The sequence below is a fragment of the Alligator mississippiensis genome, chromosome 5, assembly GCF_030867095.1.
Source record: "Alligator mississippiensis isolate rAllMis1 chromosome 5, rAllMis1, whole genome shotgun sequence".
NCBI classification, from domain to species: Eukaryota; Metazoa; Chordata; order Crocodylia; family Alligatoridae; genus Alligator; species Alligator mississippiensis.
The window spans coordinates 12,339,411-12,355,704 of NC_081828.1; the positions used below are offsets into that span (position 1 = coordinate 12,339,411).

General features: G+C 43.4%; 1 protein-coding gene across 28 annotated transcripts in view; it reads right to left on the reverse strand.

The window, feature by feature from the left end:
- The window catches only part of DAB1 (DAB adaptor protein 1), an 830,004-nt gene that overhangs the window by 18,942 nt on the left and 794,768 nt on the right, over nt 1-16,294 (reverse strand). For 24 of the 28 annotated variants that reach the window (XM_059727867.1, XM_019479247.2, XM_019479246.2 and 21 more), the window contains 3 exons: nt 11,119-11,175; nt 7,298-7,360; nt 4,116-4,224 (listed from right to left, as the gene is read on the reverse strand). In XM_059727867.1, coding sequence (XP_059583850.1) covers nt 4,116-4,224; nt 7,298-7,360; nt 11,119-11,175 — 229 coding nt within the window. The remainder of the gene's footprint in view (nt 1-4,115; nt 4,225-7,297; nt 7,361-11,118; nt 11,176-16,294) is intronic. The other 4 variants (XM_059727879.1, XM_059727885.1, XM_059727882.1 and 1 more) reach the window with 1 other exon arrangement.

The following is a 16,294-nucleotide window of genomic DNA, read 5'->3' on the forward strand; positions in this document are numbered from 1 at the left end:
TACTGCCGCAACCCATCAAAATGAAAGGATTTCTTTCTCCACTCCTCCAAATCATGAATGCCTCAGCCTATCCCGTCCCCAGAAACTAGAGTGAAAAAGTAATCTGTGTGTGAAATGGCTGGGGGTGGAGGAATGGAAATCACGAAATCTGAGTTTGGTGAATTCCAAACAGAAAGTCCCTCAGGAAAAATGCCCTCCGGGTAAGTCAACTGGAAAGAGTGTGTTGCAGGCCTCTCGCTGTGCCTGGCCAATGCAAGATAAGAGTTTGTTACATCTGCAGCTAAGGCGGCTTGGCTCGTTAGCTCGTGCAGCACCTGGCCATGCTTGCAGCCCTACAGTCGCCCAGCCAAGTCCCTTCTGTCAGTCAAGACAGCAAGACCAGACTCTGGAGTAGACTCCCAGCAGGGGTGGTGCAGCCACCTACCCTGGAGATCTTCAAAAGGAGACTGGATGCATGCCTTGCTGGGGTTATTTGACCCCAGCAGTTTTTCCTGCCCACAGCAGGGGGGCTGGACCCAATATCTTGCGAGGTCCCTTCCAGCCCTAAACTTCTGTGAATCCACCATACTGACAGCTCCCTTCCCATAAACACCAGAGGACTCCTAGCTGAAGGACCTTTTTCAACTACAATTGATACTCTACCTCACAGTCCTCACAGTGAGAAAGTCTTTAAGATGGATGCAGACCATTAATGACTTTCCAGAGCACAATCAATATCTTTAACTGAATGCAGAAATTGAGCTGGCACAGACTATAGAGACTATGGGTTATGAGCTGCTTGTGAGAAGTGATACTTAGCAAAGGGTAGGCTAAATTTCAATGATCTGTTTCCCAGATATCTATAGGTTTTACCGTAAATATGTCATGTGCAGTAATCCAAAGATAGAAAGATACAAGTAACAGGGCCAAGGTGCACATGTATGCATATACATGTACACAGCCAACACATAAGTGTTGACAGTGGGGGGCACAACTCCAGGCTGTTGCCACTGCCCTGCTGCTGCTGGGTGTTGGCACCAGCTGGGCTGTAGCCCCACACCCTGCCATTAGTGCAGAAATTGTGCCACCACTATCCCTGCTACTGCTGGGCCCTAGATCCAGTCGAGCTGCAGCTCTGCACCCCACCATCAGCACAGGAATCTGGGGGGACACATGCCCCTTGTACCCCTTGCACATTGCCCATGCACATGTATGTGTTACAACATAGCCAAATGGACCTGGAAAAGCAGGCTTGACCTCTACAATTTTGTACAAAGACATAGTTAGCCATGTTAATCTGAAGTCAAGTAGAAGGCAGCGTAGATTTGTACCTTGTAGAATACCCAAATATATACCATATTTACTTGGATCTAAGGTCAGGGTCCCCCCAACATATCAGCATGGGGGGAAAAAGCCCCTTGTTTTAGATTTGTGTACAAAGCTGGAGGGGGCAGGTGCCTGCTGTGGCTCTGACTCTGATCTCAAGTCGGACCCATAGCAGCCTCCTGCCCCCACCTCCAGTTGCCCTCTGCAGCTTCTGCCCCCGCTCCCCTTGCTTCCTCCCATTACTGTCAGGCACAGCTCAGCTCTGTCTCAGGCTGGGTTTTCTCCTGGGTACCAAGCACATGGGAACTCCATCCTTTGCTTGAATAACCAGCATTGCCAACACTGCTGCATGGCTCCTGCCCAGCCAAACAGCAGCACTGCATGGCTCCATGGCCAGCAGGGCTTGTGCTTCTACACGCTGTGCTTTGGGAGCACAGAACCCAGCAGCATGTGACAGTAAGGCTGGGGGGGGGGGGTGGGAAGGGGCAGAAACTGTGGGGCATGGGAGAGGAGAGACAGAGGTTGTAGGGAGTTGGTGGAGGGTGCTGATGGCGGGGAGGGGATAGGAAGGCTGTAAGGGGAAGAAGTGGTGGGGTCAAGGGCAAGAGAGTCACTTGACTTGCCCCCCACCCCAGCCACTGCTTTCTCTGTTGTGGGGAGGACAATTTTAAGAGAACCCTCCAATTCGATACCCGGAAAATTAAACAAATTTATAAACTGTCCATATATAGACTCTAATTTATCAGGGTTGACATTTTCAAATAAATATGATGCGTGTGGTTGGGGGGGGGGGCAAGCTTTCATGAGCCCAGGTTCACTTCATCAGATGAAAAAAAAATACTGCTCTATGCATGTCTTATTACAGCATCTTCTGAAGCTCATGAAATCTTATGATTAAGTATCTACTTTTTTTGTTAGCCTATAAGGTACAAATCTCCCCTGCCTTCTACTACCAATTACAGAAGCACCCTAAAGTGGCTAAGGAACCATGGAATTGATTTAAAACTGATTACGACCTGGAAAAAGAAAGGTCTGTAATGCTGCGCTTTGTATGCTAAATTCTGCTTTAGGGAGAACTTTGTAATGAAAACCCAGTTAAAGAGTTGAAGATTAAAAAAACTGGAGTAAATAAATTATTTAAGTTTTGAATTGACTTGTTTTCAGATCAAACTTTCTTTTCAAACTGGAGGTTTTGACTGAAAAAGGATTCTAGGATCAGACCCGATGTCATTTACGATTGTAAGAGAAAAGATTAATTGAAAGCAGCTTTCAACTTGGTATGTAAGAAAAGATTTCTAAACCTCTGCCCTGCAAATCTCCATTAAAGAAGAAACCAACGCACTTATGCTTTATGAAGACAAAATGTGATATATTAATATGAGACCCAAGTGCTACATTAATAATGTTAATTTACTGTTAATATTTTATAGTGTGGCATTTCCCTTCTCTTTTTTTCTGTTGTCGTGGCATAAAAGAAACCTACTCTTACCCTGTATGTTTTTGTTTATTTCTAGATTTATGGTAGTGCAAACTGTAAAGGGGCACGACACCCAGGTAAAAACCATATGCAACTGATCTTGAAATCATTTAGCTGAGAGCAATGAAAGGAAACACAACACAGCTACACATGTACTTAAATATGTGGTTATGGATTTTCTTTTTTTGTCATGGAAGGTATTGCACAACCTTGTCAGGGCAATGACCATAACCATAAAGCCCAGCCCTGCTCCCACAATATTTCTTGTTGAGGGATACTGGATGGTTTTACAAAGTATAGTCATTTTTTTTTATAAACGCCTGACATGCAAGGGCAAGTATGAAGCATGCTACTTTCAAGTGTCAACTTAAACATGACCACGGGCAGAGCGAAAGGCTATGCACCATGTTCTACTTAGAGACAGATGTTGCAGTACAAAAGAGTAAAAGGTTGAGCATTTTGAAAGTTGCTGTTGCATGATTCAAGGCACCCCCTTTTTCTTCTTCCCAAATGGGTAAGAATGAGATGCTTTTGCAGTGGTCTAAGCTCTTGCAGCCCCGAAAGAAAGAGATGGGGAGACCAGGAATCAAACCAACACATCCTGTGCCTCAATATAGATTACTCCATAATTTCTGAATTTTGAGAACTGAGGAACAGTAGCTTAATGACACAAGTCTCAGGTGTCTACTTAGATAGCGTCTAGGGTGGGCAAGCCACCCTCACTGCTAATCCAACTGGCATTGCTTCTGCAGCTGACCCAGCTCCTGTTGCCTCTCCTGCCTGGGGCAGACCCTGGAAGTTCTGCCTCTTTTGAGGAAGATTGGAAAGTGTGGCTGAAATATTACAATTTGACTAAGTGGAATAATTAGCCCCTACCCACATCCACATGCACACTCATTCTTAATGTCTCATACCCTGTCCCTATTGGTTAGATGTAGTCCAGACTATCCCTTGTTATTACTGCAAATTCAAAGCTACCAGTAAATATCCTCCTGCTATAATATCTCATAAGTATTTAAATAATATATCCAAACTTTCATTTAAGTCCCAGCTCTCTTTTTTTTAATTCCTAGGAAGAATTTTAGCAAAGTTTCTATAATGCAGTCTCCATCTGGTACATAACTGGATTGCCTTTGTTCGGCAGCACTTTACTGCGGACTCTTTGCAATTCTATTAGAACAGACACAGTTCTGTAGTAGAACACTTTTTTTATCCCTTATGTTTTGGATGTTGAGATACGAGCCAGAAAAGGACACATGGTTTTGTCAAATGAATATTTGCAAAATAAAGGACTGCAAAAATCTCTCTTGAAATAATTCTACAGTTGTCTTACCTGAGGGTACGGCAGCAGTGCTGAACGGTACAGAACCAAACATGTCTGTACTACCAGGAAGTGATTGGGATGAAGATGGGATAAAGGCATCACCTGGAGTTGCAGGAGTCTATAAAATGAGACAGGAATAAAATACACTGGTGATAAATCAGCTGCTGTTTCTGCTGATTGCTGGGAAGCTGGCATGCACTGCAGTGCCACATCCCTTTGTTACCTGTCAGGTCTGTGTTCCTGAAGGAGCCCTGGCACCCAGCTTCCTGGACTGAAAAAGGGCTTTTTTTATTCCCCCCCTCCCACACACTTCATCTAACCAGAACTAAGCAGAAGAAAAGTTTAATAGGCATCTCAGGCTGTACATTTCCCAGTCCCAGTATGAGAGGCCTATTTAAACTTGATTGACTAAAACTCCGTTGCTGGGCTAGAGACCGAGGCAGAGTGGGTATGGGCAACATTTAAACAATGGTTGAGTGTTCATCGTAACATCCAGCCTGTTGGAACCCTGACCACAAATGATGTCATACTTTTCCTGGGATCACTGGTGGAAGTCCTCCCCACAAATTTTATGAACAATCCAAGTAATCAATCCCCTTAAGTCTGTTAAAAGACTACAGTAAGATCTGAAAGTCATGCTAAGCTGAGGCTTATTCACAACAGGTAAAATACAAAATACCAATGCTGACTTCATAGTGCAAGCATAGCTAGGCCATCTGAGAAGAAACAATGTGGTATCCCTTCCAATATATCTTCTATATTCATAATAATTTCGAACTGGCTCCTAGGTGTCTGGTTACTCCTTAAAACTTTATGTTTTTCCTGGTTGTTAACCAGTTTCTTGAGCTATTCCAAACCAGCTGAGATGTTCCAAACCTTGTCAATGAAAAAGGTAATTCATTTAAATTAAAATTTTCTATAACAGGATTTTCCATGTCAATGATGGCTTGGGACCCTCTTGATGTACACAATTAAAATAATGCTTTGAAGAGGCTGGACTAAGGGTATAAGAAAGCTGTAAAGCAGCAAACAGTGTGCTTCAAGAGGGACAAATCTTTCTGACACCGTCCACTGCTGTTCTCGAGAAGCTGGAAGAAACAGATCGTCTCTTTTGGTCACCGGTTTAACCTTCAACGGTCATGCTGGGAACATTGCCCGTCAATGAAACACCCAAGTGCCTTGGAATGGTGAGATCCCAGCTCTTGCTCTCTCTTTCTCTCTCAAGGCATAGCTTTCTGAACCTGAATTTTATTAATGAGGCTTGAGCTAGGTTTCCCCAAATACTCAATTGAACCAGGGTAATATTGTAATTGTTTTTGTTTGTTTTTCCTTACATGGATATTACTACTAGTACCATCATACATTTCATATATTTAGCAGTAAATAACTTTTATAGTCAAACTGGTGGTAACCAGGTGTATTTTTCCTTCTCTATTTCCCCTTCCCCACTTGCTCTGCAGCAGTGCTTCTTTTATCTAAGCCAAAGATCCCTGTAAAGCCCAAGAATACTGTAGGGTCCGCTCATCAAGAGGTTATCACTACTAGGACAGCTAGGGCAAAAGATTGGGATGTGATGAGTTTGAGACGCATAAGGGGATCAGCTTGTACAGGCTGATTGATCTAGTTTGGCTCAGACGTGCCCTAATGAACTAAATGCTGGCCCATGAGGGTGTCAGCTGGACACCCAGCCTGATTCAGAGGTATTCTGTTCACCTGCATGCTTGTGTCTGACTGCATTTTGTTGTTACCTTAATGAACTGATTCCTGGCATATGAGGGTGTCAGCCTGTCCATGCTGATCAACCCAGCCGAGTCAGGCACGTCACATTAATCTCTGTGTGTATGTGTATGCATTTGACTGATTTGGTGGCTGGAAGAACCCAGCCCCATTGAAACTGAGTCCTGCAAGACAGCTCCATAGGGAGTGAGGACTTGCAGAAGGGAGAGATACAGCTCCATCTGAAAACGCAAGTAACACAAGCAGCACATTGATAGAGACCCCAGAAACATACCCCTAATAAATGAGCACACCCCAAAACGATGGGCAAATCTGGTTACACCTTTTACTTTTAAAAGGAGAGGGAAAGAAAGACAGCCAGAGAGACAGAGAGAAGAAGAAAGATACTGATAGAGCAAGCAAGAGGTGAAAGAAAAGCAGCAGCAGCTAGAAATAGGAGAAAATAAGTGGGGGAGAAAGGAAGTCTCTGTAACATGAAGAGATAAGTGCAAGTTTTTGCACAATCCTGTATTATGGGCAAATTATTGACACCATCTGTTCTTTCAGAGTAGAAAATGTCTATGATTTTGGGGCTTGAGGGTTTCTCCCCCGGTTGGGACACACAGGCAATAGGCTAGGAAATATTTTAAAGTAAGGTAAAATGATTGCAAATATTTTGAAAATGTTATTATACAGTATTATCTATTCATCAGCATAACTGGAACTAAGCCCTACACATTAGCAGAAGCCTGATCTAGTTGTTAAAGCTATGGGTTAAGAGACAGGAGAGCCAAACTTTATTTCTAGCAGCAGCAAAAAGTCTGCAACTGTTGCTATCCTTTCAGTGATGCGGCTTCCCCGTCTGGAGAAGATGCCTGTTAATACCCCTCAAGCGCACAATCTGTTGTGAAGCTTTAAAGTGACTTGGAAAAAACACTCTCGTTGACTAAAAGGCAGAAAGCTTATCCCAAGCTTGTCTTCTGTTTAAAACATCATCTGCACTTTCCTCCTTTGTTTTTAGATTCTTCTTCTCTGTCCAACTGTAGCACTTGGATGTCATCTTTAAAGTAACTGAAGAGTGATTTCACACAAGGCTATAACTGCCTCTGAAATTCTTCCTCTTATTGCAAGTACAGGATTGGGATGCTGTGTTTTAGACAGGACAACAGAGCACATAGGAAGGAAATGCAAGATTGCAGCCACCTAGAGCATTGCCATACTAGGCCACCTTTTTACACTAAAAAGACCAGTAACATCACAGAGGAGCAGTAATGGGCAAACAAGGAATCCCTCTCACCCCCTCTACTTTATTTGATTCACAGTTTACTTGTGTTTTACTATGACTTGAAAAACATTTTGAAACCCTGCCTCCCCTTCCTCCCCGCTCTTGGACATCTTTGCATCCAGACGTTTTTAAGCAAGGTAAAAAGATGACTGGAACTGTAAGAAGAGCACTTTTCCCCCTGGGTACTTACTGGGGGAGAGGTTACATCGGGAGGAGTGGACATGTCCCCAAAAAGCTCTAGTTGGGTAACAGCCTGCAAAAAGAAGAATATATTACTATTTAGTCTTGAGCAGAAGCAAAGATGGTGCGTGCAGGACAGTGAAAACAATGAATAAACATGGAGAATTTATATGTTCAAAATAAAGGTATTTTCCCTCTGTTGTCTTATCCCACAGTGAGAAATTTAGACTGGGGAGGGTGCCCGAGACAATTTTTTGTCCAAGGAATTCAGAAGAAGTCTTGCTTTTTCAGATTGTAACCTAACCTGCTGCCCCTTGCTAAGCAGAAGCTAAAATATTGTGAGCATGGTTCACAGTGATTTAACCCGGGGTTCATAGCGATTTAACAAACAGTAGTGATTTCTTCTACCTTAATCTCCTAAAAATTCATATTTTATTTGGCATTAAGCAATTTTCTCTGAAAGAGCTACTTTATCTGTTTCTGGAGTACTACCGTAGCAGCATACGCTATGTGGTTTTTTTTTAAGGGATTTGTACAGTACCTAACAATACCTGATGTATTTGATAAAGGCATATTACTCTTGTAACCATGCGGTATGAATTACTGTATCATTATCAACCTGCCGTGATAAATCGGTAAGTAGAATAATAAAAATAACAAACAATTTATAGAGATGGTTCAATTCTTTTGCTTTTTTGAAGTTATTTTTCCCTCTAAAATTTTCTAACCTTATGGTAAAAAATTTAAAAACAAAATATATGCTGTTTCATATTTTATTGCAAAAAACCCCTCAAAACAACAACTATGAAAACACTTACTTAAAAAAGCAAGAATTTTTCTTTACTTTTTGTGGAACATAATTATATTCTGATAATTCTTGAACAATTAATTAGACTGGGATTCTGGTTTTAACCATTTTCCCTTACCAGCCAACATACCAATCATATCATTCTCCTTTCCTCATACACTAAAGCATCAGAATAAAAAACTTAATGGGTTAATTATTCTCTAGACACATCAGCCTAATAGACGTGTTGAAAATCCACAGCCCAGAGCAGCAATCTTGCCTGACTCCTAGGCCCCATCTACATATCATGCTTGAGACGTGATTAACCAGTTAATCATGTCTTAAGCTGTGACCCAGCCATACAGTTAATCAATTAACGGAGGAACAAAGCAAGGAATAAGCCACAAAGTTATTTATTCCACAAAAAATGTGAAAACTTTGTGGCTCATTCTTAGCATGCCATTAATTGATTGGGTGGCCAGGGGCTTGCTATGGCTGTGAGCCCCACCAGCTGACAGGGCGCCCAGCCCTGTGGGCAGCTGCTGTGGCTGCGAGTCCTGCAGCTGATGGAGGTGACAACCGTAGCAATGTGTAGGGACCTACTTAAATTGTGGCAAAGCCGGCTTTTCGTGGCCTGCTTGCAGCTCACAGTTGATTTCACGGGCATTTTGTGGCGGTTCCACCCCTCACCACTAATTGGTGGGGGGCCCTAGTGGTTCCATCCCTCGCTGCTGATTGGCCAAGAGGCAAAAAATGCATAATTAGATAGAAAATTCTGTGGAAATAGCATATAAATGAGCGTATTATTATAAATCTAAGGATTACATTTAAAACTTTGTTTTTAAATGAGCTTCTTTTTTGTTGGGGGGGGGTTGATTCTGTGGGACATTGCAGCCAACCCCATTTTTCACAGTGCTTGTGGAGATGGTTGTTTTTTGCAGTTTCCAAAAAAATTGTGAAACCATGATCTAAGTAGGTCCCTAGCAATGTGTGGCACATTGCCAATGCATGGGGTTTTGCTGCAGCTGAGAGTCCCATCGGTCATGGGTTCACAGCCATGGCAATCTATGGGGCTCTCCCCTGGCCATAAGCCTTGTCTGCTGCAAGCTCCCAGATGCAGGAGCTTGCCGCTTGCCAGTGCAGGGGGCCCAGAATAGTAATCCCAGGCTCCCTCTGCACTGGCAATAAGACGTGATTGGATCTGATGCTGGATCCCACAATCATACCTCCTGCTATGCACGTGTGGCATGGCAGGAGATCACACATCAGATCCTATCATGCCTTTACCTGAATGTCTCGCAGGGGCCTTATTATATGAATGTGAATGGGATTTGCACATGTGTATGGGAAGAAGATTAGAACCCTTCATTTTTTAACTTGCTTCCATTTATTCTTTAGTGCATTAAATATGAAAGTCTGTTAGAAGCAACTTTTACAAAGGACTGAGTAAGTTAGTGTGTTCTGTGTGCAAATGTCACGGCCATTTATTCTTACAAATGTCTAGGAAAGTCTGAATAATAATACGTCATGCTGACTATTACCTGTGGCTCCTGGAGGTGTCTTGTGACAACAGCCAAACTTTATGTAGGCTATAAACAGACATTACCAAAATACATTCCAGCACAGCTGATCCACTTCATTGGGTGCTTACTGGCCCATGGGATCGGTCCCCTGATGATTCAGAGTGCTATAGGACGTGGAAATTCATGGAAATTCAAGACTGGGACAGAGGCAGGTCCAGAGGGAGATTGTGATGTGGTCACACACTCCCCCTTTGACTCTGCATGGCACGCACTGCAAGCTCAGAGTTTATCAGCATGCCAGGGCAGCTCTTGCTTTGAGCTCTGCATGTACGTGAGCACTATGAGCTCAGCAGCTGGTCAGAGCAGGGTTTGCTTTCAAGAAGCTATGCAGTGCTGCTGCTGCTCACTCTTCCCCTCCTTTGTTCCCACAGCAGCAGGGGAAGGAGGGGAGAAGTAGCCAGCACTGACACATAGCCCCTGCTTGCATGCAGTTCTGGAGCTCTCGCCGCTTCTCGTCTCTTTGTTTCTCCTGTTGATGAATTTTGGTGATGGTCAGAAGTGGGGGGGAGGGAGAGGAGAGGGAAAGGAGGGAGGAAAAGAGCAAACAGCAGCAGGGTCTGGAGATGCTTGAAAGCAGGTTCTCTGGACAGACCCCCACACTGACTAGCTGATGAGCTCTGAAGCCCACGGCAAATCTGGAGCTCCCAGCAGGAGATGCGGTGACATGCCAGAGATCTCACCGACATTCAAGACCACAGTGAGGGGTTGTGGTCATACCCCCTTCAGCTGAGTGGCACATTCACAAGAAACTCCTTACTGTGTATGCACACATAGCCAAGGGTGGTGTGACCACAGCCCTGCCGCTATGATCCTGCATCCACCCATGCACTGGGATCATACCATCTGCCTCCTGGCAGGGATGCTGGTACTACAGTGATGGAGGCCATAAAAACAGCTGGACAGAGCAAGATGGAATGGGCTTAACTTTGGTTTTACTGATTATTTTATAAATTCCTATTTGTAATGCCCCAGCAGAAGAGTAATGTATTCAGAGGAGAATTAATTTTCATGCAATAGCAATGTTGCATACACCAAGGCTAAAAAATAAGTTGGATAATAATTTCATATACTATTTACTAAGAAAGATTTGAGTAGCAATCTTAGGATCTGCATTTAAAGGCCATCCAAATCCCAGGATTGGCTGTGAGATCCTGCATTCTGGTCTTAACCTGTTTCTCTGCCAGTGTGAATGAATGCAGCTCCTTTTAGGTAAGAAGAGTTTCATCCATTTACAACATCAGGTTTTGGTCAGCAATCCCTACCCTTTGTTTCCATGATTTAATACTACTTTTAGCCTGTCTACATAGTTGAATTTTTCCATCTTTTACATTAAATTATTCATATTTGGCATTAACTCATCCTGGAACAGTTCATCCTGAACTGAAAGTTTTCAAATTGTGTTACTCCTCGTGGCAATTTTAGCTACATTTCCTTATAGCATCTTTAGTGTCACAACCTTACCTGAGTCACCGAAACAAGATTTTCATCAATGTCCAGCAATAAGTTCCCATTCTGCTGCTGCAAGGAATGATTTATGAAATGAAATGAATGATTTATGAAAATGACATGAATTTCTGAGCATGAAAATGATAACCTCTATAATGACTGACTTCAATATTGAAATGAAAGCCCTTCCAGTCTTGTAGCAAGCTGTTGTACTCACTTCAGTAACTGCAAAACACATTACAAATGCCGTTGATTTGCATGCCACTATCGTATGGTATAAATGTATACTGTTCACGTACCAGTTCTAGCAAGCTATGTCAGGACTGATGCTAAAAACAGTTATTTTTTGAGATATTTATAAGTTCTGTAATAAAAATTAATTGTCAGGACAAGTCCTGCTTCTACAGATGTTAATGGGAATCTTTAATGGCCTGACTAGAGGAAGTATTTGGCATGCTCCACCCGCAAAATAACACGACTTTTGTATAAAGGAGGGCTAAAAAACCCAAATATTTTTCCATCTGCAATTTCTATTTGAGTAAGCAAAACTATCACTTTTGAAATGTCTATTTATACATCAATAAATGCATACTTAAGATTGTAAATAGGCTTTTGAAATATTTTTATAACTAGTAAAAAAAAAGAAACCAAATCATATTTATATTTCCAGGCATATACGTAGTATGTGTATGCATACACACACACACACACACACACACACACACACACACACACACACACACACACTATAGCGTATACTAAAAAAACAATTACCAGGTATAAAAATAATACCTGACAACATTATTAAAATGTTATCTGAGGACTACATTTCAGATCGGTAATTATAGTGGGATTATAGAAGTATGAAAGGAAACAAGCTAGATGACTTTCACAGCACAAAGAGAACTAACTCAGCAAATGAACTAAAGTTAAATTTCTGATGATTGGCTGAATAATTTCTGACCTCACAAACTTACCAGCCAACAATTCACTGCTTTTCTGAAAAACAAGTGAAAGTTTTAAAATAGCCAAAAACCTAGTTCTCATCTCTCACTGTGCCTCTCTGACAATAACACTTCTGCTTGGTACTCCATGCCGCTCCACCTCTCTGCCAGACTCCAACTGGGGACTTCTGACCAACTGGCTGGGGCCAGCCTCGGGAAGCTGGGACATTCCCGGCCAAACCAGGACATACGGTCACGTTATGCAACATAGCCTTCCAGTCTCTAACATGCTTCCGATAAAAAAAATAAAAGACTTAAGTTCTAAATAAGGTCTTCAAGATTTGACCATTAGTTTATGGAATTTATTTATTTATTTTCCGAGTGTCACTTCACTTGGCCATCTCTACCAATCCTCCATCGGTCGTGCAACTTTGTCATTTTGAATCAGATTTTACCATCAGTCATATGGCGCACTGACTGCACTCTGAAATCATTAGAAAGAATAACCGTACCATACACACAGAAGAAACATGTGTAGCATTCAACAGACCATTAGTAACAAACTGGCTTTGCTACAGCGGGACCTCCCAGAAAACATTTGCGCAACATGTCACTTTGTGTCCCCAAGTGCCCAATTATCATGTAGCAGTTGGACTGCATTCTCGATCAGTTCATGTTCTGCATCACTTACTGTTGAGGAGACACTTCCTAAGGGTGAAATATTAGTGTCTATTATAGCATGGAACCGTCTTCAGTAGCAACTTCACTGGGGCTACAGCAGTGTTACTGAGGGCAGACCAGGGCCCTCAGAGACTTTCTTTGGTTAGACATTTCAATACAAAGGGTTTACCCTTCTCAATTAAAGTAAACAATCCTCTTCCCCTCTCCCTAGTGCATGATATAACCAGAAGGCTGGAAAGCTACTTGGTTCCTTGATCTTTCTGTAGAATTGTTGTCTCTGTGGATTTCTCTGCACGGTGGTATAAAAACTGACTTTAATTACTGGAAAATACATCTCATTCTGGATGACCCCAACGCACGCACGTGGCTTACTCATCCAGGAACATATAAGTCAGTTGTAACCAGTTGCTGGGAGGGGAGAGAGAGGGGGGTGGGTTCTGGGGAAAGAGTATTAATCCTTATGCCTTAGTGGTTATAATGAAAACTGCATTTTCTCCTGTAGGCATATGCTGTAAATCTTTTAAACATGAAATATTTAAATTTGGCTTCCAAGAGCAGCACACATCTTTTTAAACCACTCCAGCCAGTAATAAAACTTCTCATGGCATTTTTCACTGTGGAGTTGGGGGGGGGGGAGGGGATGAGTAGGAGAGGATATTATGCACAAGCTGGAAAATGTTAAAGCAAAGTATACAGATTGAGACTGTGGAGTTATATAAGCTATAGGTTTATGTGCAACATGCTCTCTCAGTAAAAATTCTGCATGTTGTTCATTGATTCCAGCAAAGCTTGGCAAATCATTATTTTTTAAATGTTTCAAACATTTAGACCATTTAGACACATACCTTTTTGTGCTGCGATGCATCAGAGATCCAACATATCAGATCAGACTTGATCAATCAAGTCTGCTCCGCATGCAAGCTGGTGCGCACTGCGCTGTATCACATGCACTTGTATAAGCAGCAAAATGCATGTCAGCACTGAGAAAATGGTGACGGTCCACTTCCGAATTAAAACACCTTTGATATGTTTTAGTTCAAAAGTGCACCACCACCATTTTCTCAGTGCTGATGCGCATTTCACCATTTATACAAATGCATGCGCTGCAGCACCAGACACTTTTAAAAGCAGTGCAAACATGTGTACAAATGCCCTTGGGTTTACAGATAAAAATACTGAGGCAAGGCCCTGGAAGGCATTTTGCACACTTTGGTGCTATATGAGAACGCTAGGCCAGACTGAGGCTACGGACAGAAGTTACACATAAACCGGTATAAGTGATTGGAAACCAGTTCAAATCTGTAACACAACAGAAGTTCAGTGCACATAAACTGCTTTCAAAATAAATGGAACCAGTTTAAGATAAACCTGGATGGATGTAGTATTAGCCTTCATTGATTCAGGTTAAATCAGTTTATTGAACTTCTGTCTCAGGTCCCCTCCAGATTCAAGTTAACTCAGTCTCCCAGCATCCCAGGATGCTTTATACTTCCCTGCAAATCCCCCCTCACATAGTGGGCAGTATAACCTTGGCCCAAGCTGTCTGCTTCGGCTGAGCAGGGAGGGGTGCCCTAGCACTCCCCAGCTCCTGTCCTGGGCCACTGCAGGCATGTGGCTGCATTTCCAGAAACAAAAATGAATGTCTGTTCACTTGCTTATTGGTTCAATCCATGCAGTTTAGACAAACCAGTGAATATTGAATTGATTCAGCCTCAGCTTTTTAACTATCTGTAGTTAGCCTGAGGGTTTACTAATCATCAGAGGCTACACAGAAATCAACAGGGCTACACTGCTTTATAGCAGAAGAGAACCTGGATTACTATTTTCATAGTTTTCTTGTAAAAAAAGTTGCCTCAGGAATCATGGCATCAAAGCCTCAGAAAGCCATGCGTAAAACACTACTCAGAAAGAACAGAAAATGCATGGCAACTCATCTTGTTCTCTAATGCACAGTGCAGTGGCTAGGGACAGAAGTTACACATAAACCAGTTAAAGCGATCAGAAACTGGTTTAAACCTGTAACAGAACAAAAGCTCAGTGCAAATAAACCAGTTTCAAAATGGCTGAAACTGGTTTAAGAGAAACCTGGTTGAATGTAGTATCAGAATTAACTGATTTGGGTCAAACCAGTTTATGAAACTTCTGTCCCAGACCTCTTCCTGGTTCAAGTTAAATCACAGTCCCCCAGCATGCTTTGCAGCCTGGGACTGGGCCATGCTATCTGCTCCACAGAGCAGGGCTGACCCTGGCCCTGGCTCTCTGCTTCCCTGCTGGATCAGTGAGGGCTGGCTGACGAAGGGAGGGAGCAAGTCCAGCTGGGGACTCAGCCTAGTCGGGGGGGCTGGTTGACCTCCGAGGCAAAGCCCAGCTGCAGTCTGGGGCCAGGGAGGTGGGTTAAATACCCCTTCCCCTGCTTAAACTTACTGTCGGCTGTGACTGTGGACTACAAATCCCAGAGGCACCTGGAAGCAGGAAGAAGAAGTGATGAGCAACCCTGCAGAGTCCTGTTGTTGTGATTTTGGGACTGCAAATCCCAGAGACCTCAGGGGCAGGAGGAAGAGGAAGCGAACACACAGCCTATGCTGGCTATATGCCAGAGAGCCATGCTCTAGCGTTCCTCAGCTTCTGGCCTTGATGAGTGCAGGCATGTGGTTGCATTACCTGAATCAAAGGTAAATACCTGTTCACTTCTGTTTTAGTTTAATCTCTTCAGTTTAGACTAATGTGCAAAGACTGAATCAATTCAGCCTCAGGCTTTTTGATAGGGCTGTGCGAAATTTCACCAGCTGTTTCATTCTGACACTCTTTTGACTTGTTTTGAGCTTGAAACAGCAAAATTGAAAAGAAATGAAGGGGTTTGAAACAGCTTTGAAACAAAACATTTTGAAAGTTTCAAAACATTTCAAGTTTCGAAACAGCAGCCAAATGGTGGGAGGCAGGGGAGAGCCAAGGCTGTATTCCAAGTGGCTCTGCAGCCCCATGTGGCTCAGCCTGGTGGGCAGCACAGCCCTGGCTCTTCCTGCCTTCCGCCACTGGGCTGCACTCTGTGGAGTTGGCAGACCCAATGGGGGTCTGCCTGCCTCCCAATGTCAGGCTGCGCTCTGATCGGCTTCACCAGCCCCATGGATCTCAGCCTGGTGGCGGGAGGTGGGCAGAGCCAGTGCTGCGCTCTGCCTCCCACCACCGGGCTGAGTTCCATGGGGCTGTAAATGGCTGGGCGCTAAGCCTGCTGGAGGGAGGCGGAGCGCAGCACCGGGGCTGTGTTCTGCTTCCCTCTATCAGGCAGCAAGCTGCTGGGTGCTGAGCCCAGTGGAGGGAGGTGGCACACTTTTAAGATAAGCATCCAAATGTTTCTTAAAAGAGTCCACATCTGGAGAGAATCTATTCCAGGCCTTGGGGACTCAGACAGTAAAGCAGTTTCCCTTATGTTCAGCCTAAAACGGTCTTGGAGGAGTTTGTGACTGCTGGACCTTATCATCCCTTGGGGCACTCTGGTGAACAGCTGTTCCCCCAGATCCTGATGCTCATCCCTAATGTACTTATAGGCTATCACCAGGTCACCCCCG